Consider the following 8,282-nt stretch of genomic DNA (forward strand, 5'->3'; position numbering starts at 1 on the left):
GTGTGTGTGTGTGTGTGTGTAAACCACATCACATGTATATCCCTAGTGCCTGCAGAGGTCAGAAAGAGATTTTGAGATGTCGAGAGTGGATTTTCATACAGCTGTGAGATGCCACGTGGGTGCTGGAACCAGACTGGAGTCTCTGCAAGAGCAGTAAGTTCTCTTAAGTTCTGAGCCCCTCCTCCAACCCTTCCTATGGGTCTTAGGGCTTTGAAAACAGGTCCTCATGCTTACACAAGCTTTCTCATCCGAGGGGGAAAAGTCCAGTTAAAGTAAGATGGTTTGTCAATGCCTAAGGTAAACTCTGACTCATGTCCTTGGTGGAAGATGCCCTGTCAGTAGAGCTGGCCCACACAGAATCATGTTTACAGCCCAGGAGAATGTGCTGCAGAAAGACCCAGGTATTAGAGATGGATGGGGATGGGGGTGGGGGAGACCCATCGAGCACGTATTCTCATGGAACTTGCCAACCAGATGCGAAGCAAATGTTTGCCCTCTAGATGCAGTCAACTACTTGTTCAACAGGCGACCTCCATTCTCTTCATTCCCTAGCTCAACAAGCTCCATTCTCTTCATTCCACAGCTCTGCTGCTGCTCACTGCCTACAGCCATTTGGTACAGTCATTCAAGTAAAAAGCAAGAAATGGTGTAGACGTGATACCTAGCAATCCTGTTGACTGAAGTAAGTCCCTATGTTTTCAGCAACACAGACAAATACAGAGAATACATCAATACAGGGCTTCAGAAGAATATATATGTATAAAGGTAGATGGTATAGTAAGAATACACATATTATCCTGCCCCTATGGATTAGGAACTATTCAATGCTTCTTTGAGAGTTTAAACTCATTAGTGTCGTGTCAGGGGAAAACCTCCACCTAGAGCAAACCTTAGATTTTTTTTCCTACTCTATTTAGCAATTAAGTCAAGACTTGGATTCTAATTTTGCGATGTCATCAGTAACTCAGGCACTTTACAATTTCTGATCATTCTTTGTCTGTGTAAAATTCATCCAGTCATTTGGGCTGCTTAGGATTAAAGAGGGTTATTAAAATGAGAACTGCCTTGAGAGAATTTTTCAAGAAAGTTATTCATTGTTAGTTTTTAAAAAAAACTTACATAGTTACATTTACATGTTTATCTCCAGGGAAGCTCTCTGCTAGCAAAAGGAAACATCCATTGTTTCAAACCAGAAAAGCAGAATTACAGGAAGAGAAAACTGTAATAGTTAAGAGGGTGGAGATTTAATGACCAGAGAAACTAAGAAGAGGTATCTGTGATAATATGATCTAGTGGTACATCCTGAAACATAGATACAAGTGACATTATACAGACTGGGCAGACAAGTTATATATAGAACAACAAGGAAAGGATCTAAAGGTGTGGAGGGAGAAGAAGAGAAGGGAAAGGAGGAGGAAAGGGGAGAAATAAAAGACTTTTTAAAAACACAAAAATAAATAGAGTAAAGTGTTTTTAAAAATGGACCAGAGGTGTAGCTTGATAGTAGCACGTTTTGCTAGAAGAGGAAAGGCCCTGGATCCTGTCCCTAGCACTGCAAAAACAAGCAAGCAAGCAAACAAACAAGCAAACAAAATCCAAAAACAACAACAAAATCCTACTACATCCAACATCAAATCAACTTAAAAAACAAAACAAGGCAATAATCTTGCCTTTTTAAAAAAAGCTTTTGCTTTGTTTGTTTGTTTTCTTTTGTTGTTCTTTTGTTTTTTTACAGGTCCCGTTACGCTGTCTAGACTGACTTTAAACCCTGGTCTCAAGCTATCCTCCTACTTCAGCTTCCTGAGGAACTGGGACTGAGTTCTCAGTATGCAGAGGCTTGCTTGGAAGACAGCTACATCTAAGCAGTGCTGGATCACCCGGCCTGTGACATTATGGTCTTAGCTGGGAACGAGAGCCATGCCGCAATCAGTTGAATCTGCTTATGTAACCATCTCTTTAGTCCTTGATAAGATGGCATGACTTTCAAGAGACGGGAGATATGATCTGCACTTCTTGTCTGTGTCTCTTACAACTAATTCTGTGTGTTCCACCATGTGTGAGTGGGTTATGTGTGAATGCAAATACACTCACATTCACAGGTTAAAAGGGAAAGCTGCCCTCTGATATAGCTGGTGTGTTTAAGTGCCTGGGTACTTCACAATGGTTCAGCGCAGGGCGGCCACCACTCCTGTGGTCCTGCTCAGACCTGACCTCCTCTTTTGATAGTGCACACTTTGTTGCTGTTCAAAATCATCTCTATTTTATGTCTTATTACACAACCACTTATCCTGTTGACCACTTGAAGAAAACAAAAGTATAAAGGGTAGAAATTTAACCATAGTTAAATATATTTAACCATAGTGTACCTTTGAACAAAATCCAAAGCAGAAAAAAAACCAGAAACCTTAGGCAGTCTTGCTAATAAAGCAGAAAATACCCACAAGTCAGCAGCATGTCTGTTGTTTGTTTTCTGTTTTTCAAGACAGGGTTTCTCTGTGTAGCCCTGGTTGTCCTGGAGCTTACTCTGTAGACCAGGCTGGCCTCAAGATCCACTCAGAGATCTGCCTGCCTCTGCCTCCCAAGTGCTGGGATTAAAGGCTTGACCACCACTGCCTGGGCAGCAGTATTTCTTGCAACAAGCAGCTCACTCTCCAGGCCAGGAACATAAGAAATCAAAATGGCAAAATATGTTATTTTGCCAGTTCCATTAACAAGCACCTCAAGATTAAGAATAAAGACCGGGTCTGTGTTAACAAAGGCCAGGCCTTCCCAGCAGAGGCTTAAGGCGACATAAGAAGCTTCTAGATGATGAAGGAGAAAATTTGGGGACCATTAAAGATGTCACTTGCAAAGAATTAATGTCCAGAAGTATTCTATTTGTCTTTGGAGCTAGGAACTCCTTTATTCCATAGCCCAACTTATCAATAACCAACTTATTAGTAAGCAAAATTAACAGGATTTACCTAAGTGCTTGCTTTAGAAAGCTGGCAAGCATGCTAAAGGGAAATTCACACCTCCCAGCTCTGTTGACTGACAGCATCTCATTATGTCCCATAGTCAGCAGCTCTGTATTGGTAGATGGCTCTCAAGATGGCCCAGGGATTTGGGGAACTGAGCCACCCCAGTCCCTCTACCCATTTCCATCCCAACTCATCTATCAATTATGATTTTGGTTCCTTGTTTTCTATTTTCCACTGTCAGGGTTGGCTTGTTAATCATCTCTTAACAAAGCCCTCCTCATGGTCACTGCTTAAGTGGGGTCTCGGGCATTGTTCACATCCTTTTGCTTCATTTTAGTTTTGCTATCTGAGATAATCTAAGAGGTCACTGTGAGACACATGCATGTTTTCATTGCAAGTGCACGTGTCACGACATTTGGATGTTATTCTCAATTTTGAAAAACATGACCCTTTTAAAAAAAGAGAGACTGACTTAATTATTTGTTTGTATGTATGTGAACATCTCTGTGTACACAGGAAGCCATGGAGACCACCAGAGGGTGTTAGATGCCCTGGAGCTAGAGTGGCAAGTGCTTGTTGGCTCCCCAACATGGGTGCTGGAATCTATACTCCTGTCCTCTGAAAGAACAGGAAAAGCGATTAACCACTGGGCCATCTCTCCAGCCACAGACACCATTGTTGTTAACAGCTTGTTCTACTTCAGAAAACAAAATTGGCAGGCTGTTTATACAAATACATACAATAAGAGAATTACCAAAGTCAGAGAATTGTACAAAGAAGGCATTAAACTAAGGACATTAAGATGAGAGGACAAGCTTAAAGCTTGTGTTGTCAATCTACCACAGGAGTGGCTTCCATTAGTGCTGGGCAGGTCCTGGACTCCTGGCCCAAAATGGTCTACGATCTGCTTCAGTGATTCAGCGAATAAACTTGTATGCTAACAAGCTATAGCTGGTCATTTACATGTGTATGTGCATGGCCATTTCCATATTACAATGGCAGAGCTAAGCAGCTACAACAGAGACCCCAGGCCCCCCAGTGCCTAAATTTTTACTATCTGGCTTTTTTCAGAACAATGTGCAAATAGGGAGACTACCTAGGAGTTAGAAACAAATCCATTTACCCTGGGACAGAAATTTAGGTTATCTAAAGAAAACTTTAACATGCAAATTGAAGAGAACTGGACCGATTCAGATTTTATTACTCGAGAAATCATTACCTAATCTAGACCTAACTCCTCCCTGCTATCAAAGATCAGGAATGCCCGAACATTATCTGCCCAGTAAGCCAACAGGTCTTTCCACAGGCAGTGGTGGGGGTGGGTTGGGGAGCACAAAACTAGCAAGTAAAACAGCTACTAACTCTCCTTCTGTGTGGGTATGTGGTTGTCTTCCAGAGAATAGAAAACAAGTAAAAGCAACCATATTTGACAGTGGAGATCATACAGGAAACAAATATGGCAGATCCACTGAATGCTTTCTCCATGCTGTTTCCAAAGAATGAATGTTAGCAGGCCTTGCCACCTAATGCTTTAGGACTTAGGCTGACGGTTAGAGCACTATGGTCATGCCCAAAAGAAGGTTTAAAAAAAAATGTACCTTTTGTATGGTCTTAAAGTAGAAGAAAACATCTCAGGAAGTCTAGGGTATGCCTAGTACAGTTCAAACAGATAATTCTTCAGGATACTCTGCTGGATCCAGGGCTGGGGAGCCCAATGGTATATTAGGAAGTGCACAGAACGCCAATACAGAAACTTCCAGAGAAATCAGCAGCCCCCATACCAGCCTGAGATGGTCCCCAAATCTCTAAACCATTATGCAAATTTCCATTCTCCTTGATGCCGGGCACTGAGCCCAAGCTGGAAGTGTCTCGGTAACCACAAAGGTGTCAAGGGTGTGCATTTCCCAAGTGTTACCACCCCAAAACCTAGCACACACAGTTCCTGCCCGGAACCTCTCAGGCGGCAACACCTGGGCTGATTTTCATAGGGACTCATCATGGCGGTTCCTACTTACGTAATGCATACAGGGTGAGGATGATTCCAGCCAGGCAAAATCCTTCAAAGAACCTGAGTGTGCTGAACATTGTCACATTCACCGACAGTGCCACAGTCAGTCCAAAGATGAGGATGAAGATGACGGAAAACAACAGCACAGGCCGCCGGCCGACCCTGCATGTGAAGAGGGGAGAAACCAGGCGTCAATGTTAAATAGGAGGACAATGGTAAGAGCTGAAACCCAGCCTCCAGTGAGCATTCTGTGTATGTTGAAGGAGTATGGGCTAAGTGTCTTCACACCACTTATATCCCTGTCACTAGATCATGGCTTGCTCCCTTGGGATAGAGGTCTCTTGGGAGACATTAAGCCCACATCCTCATCTGGAACTAAGAACAGAGCTCAAACAGCTACTAGGAGGGCGAATTATGTTGTGGCCTTGATTGCTGTCGCTGAGTCCATCTCTGTGTATAAACAGGGATACGTCAGGGCAGGAGAATAAAATCAATAACAACTCCCCAAACACAAACCTTGACACACCCAACATAAAATGTCTCGAGAAAGTGCCAACCTTTGGAACTGGCCCAAAAGTAAACAGACATGAAGGGACAGCATATTGTTTCCTTAGGGAGGAATCTTGTTTCACCAGCGGCCTATAGGTCTAAGGTTGGGCCAGCTGCAATTTGCTTCACCTACATAGCAACATGTAATTCTACAGGGGCCACGGGGATCTCACACTAAGCCTGGACACTTTGAACTGTAAATAAATGCTCTGGTGTCTCACTGTAGGCCCTGTAGGAAAGGGTAGTGATATACTGAGTCTACAAACCACACACAGAGCTGACTGGTGTCTAATCAGTGGCCACTAAGGAACAATGTACTTGTGGGCAGTCAGAGGACAGATGGGGTAGTCCATGGAAATTGAAAAGTCACGAGTTCCCTAGTCCCCATATAACCGTCTACTTTCTCTATTTATTAAAACTATGGCAAGCTGCAGCAAACAAATTAATATTTAAGACAACTGGCTTGGGCTAAAGGATAGTTCACAGAGAGACTGGCAGAAGAGGGGAGCAAGGAATGCTGGCCAGGTGCCTGAAACATTACATAGGTTAGCTAAATGGGACACTTATGACAAGGCATTGACATACAAGTAAACCAGGGAGGGTGTGGGGCAAAGAGGTAGCTGATAGAATAGTTGCTGCCCAGGGCTGGGTGAGAAGAGAGAATGTTTAAGAGAACATTTCCCAGTCCCCACAAGGATGATGGAAATGATTTAAACTCATGGTGGGCAAAGGACCTAACTCTATAAACACATTCAAAATCATTGACTGGTGCTCATTAAAGAGCAGGTCGTGTGTGTGTGTGTGTGTGTGTGTGTGTGTGTGTGTGTGTGTGTTCGCGCACGCGTGTATGTAAATGATCTCCCACTTAAAAAAGCTCATTTTTAAGATAAACTAATACAAGGCCTTGCTCTGTCTCATCTATAATTTTAATTTATGTAACATGTAATATAAAATATAACACATGTAAAATATATAAATATATAACACAGTAATATATATAATAGTTTTAAAAATGAAATGTAAATATATAAAATTTAACAGTTAAACTATGATATAAATACAAAGTAAAATATTTTAAGAAAACATGGGGCAGGCATAACAGGCCAGCCTGAAACCCCAAGCTAAAGGATTCAGTTTTCATCCTCCTCCTGTGCTTCTTACTGCTGTTTGATATGGTCTTTCCATGCAGCCCAGTTTGTCTAACCTAGAACTTTCTGAGTAGCCCAGGTTGGCCTCAAACTGGCAATCCTCCTACCTATAATCTCCCGGAGCCTTCAGGATCTCTGGTGTATGCTACCAGCCCATGTCTTCCTGACGTTCAAACACACTTTTTCCTGTTCTGATTTGGTCTTAGAAAAGATGCTCGATTTTTTTGGTTTTAAATTTTGTTAAACGAACAAATAAACCAAAACATTCTAAGCACACCTCTCCCTGATCCCTTAAACCAGTAAATCATTACACCTGTCAATCAATGGGGGCTGATGGGCACACGTGATCCCTGCAGTCAGAACACCTTGGTTCTGCACCCAGGCTCATATCATATCATTTCTGAGCTATGTGGTCTTGGGGAAGCCATGCTTTCCCACCAGGCTCACTTGTGTCTATTGGATTTATGTCAAGGGTGGGAATGTGCCAGCCACTCAGTGACCGTTCACTACAAGTGAATTACAAGCCTCAGGTGAGCTAGTTTCCCAGAGTGGGATCAGAGGTGGGTGACAGCCTAAGTCTTTATCTTTGAGGATCTTCAAAGATGTCCCTATCTGAATTGAATTCTCGGGATCTATCTTTTTTTTTTTTTTCCTGTTCACATCATTCTGTGCAAGAGGGACTCTGAAAATGGAATCACCTCAAATGAACTGATTTTCCAAGAAGGGCAGCATGAAAGAACTTGATTTTACTGGTTCTGAAGATGGAGGAACCCAGAAAACAGGTGGCTGCTAGGAGCTAGAAAAGACAAAGAAATAGCTGTCCCCTCTTTCCCCCCAACCTCCACCCCCACCTCTGGGAAGGAGTTCTGCCCTGGTGGTATCTGTTTTTATTCCAGTGACACCCATGTCTGGATTGTGAACTGTAAAATGATTAATTTGTGTGGAAGCCACCAAGCATGTAATAGTTAGTGACAGCAGTCACAGGGAACTGATACTGGGTCTCCAAACAGAAATCTCATTCCAATAAAGTGACTGGAGAAGTTTAAATTCAGGGATTGTTTATAAAACATGATGAAGCAAGCTGGCAGAGAACCTGCAGGACAATATCCACTTTGAAGTTTCTATCCGCAGGGACGGGGGAGGGGACAGGTAATCATACATGTGTGGGAGAGAGAGGCATTGTGTAGAGGGGACCTGGCAGGTACCTCTTGCAGTGTTGCAGAGACCAATGCCTGAAATGTCCCCTCCCCCCAGCTATACTTTCATCCAGTCTATTGCTGTCATAAACACAGGCAATCCCTCAACAGAGCCCTATCCCGTGAGTCTCACATATAGCTGAACTAATATGATCTCTAAAACAGTTTATTATTTTAAAAGTTGTTCTATTATTTTAAGTATTTATATGTGCTTGTATGTGACAGTGTGTGGTGTATGTGATTTGTAGAGGTTAGAGGAGGATGTTGGATATCCTGCTCTGTGGTTCTCTACCATACCCCCTTGGAACAAGGTCTCTCTCTCACTGCCTTAGTCAGGGTTTCTATTGCTGTGATGAAACTCCATGACCTAAGAAACTTGGGCTAGGAAGGGTTTTCTCAGCTTATGCTTCCACATCATAAT

At 42.7% G+C, this 8,282-nt stretch overlaps 1 protein-coding gene across 2 annotated transcripts in view; it reads right to left on the reverse strand.

The window, feature by feature from the left end:
- Nucleotides 1-8,282, reverse strand: part of Slc22a23 (solute carrier family 22 member 23) — a 168,040-nt gene that overhangs the window by 116,731 nt on the left and 43,027 nt on the right. For both annotated transcript variants that reach the window (XM_032884405.1, XM_032884406.1), the window contains one exon: nt 4,976-5,130. In XM_032884405.1, coding sequence (XP_032740296.1) covers nt 4,976-5,130 — 155 coding nt within the window. The remainder of the gene's footprint in view (nt 1-4,975; nt 5,131-8,282) is intronic.

Source organism: Rattus rattus, chromosome 14, assembly GCF_011064425.1.
Source record: "Rattus rattus isolate New Zealand chromosome 14, Rrattus_CSIRO_v1, whole genome shotgun sequence".
Classification (NCBI taxonomy): domain Eukaryota; kingdom Metazoa; phylum Chordata; class Mammalia; order Rodentia; family Muridae; genus Rattus; species Rattus rattus.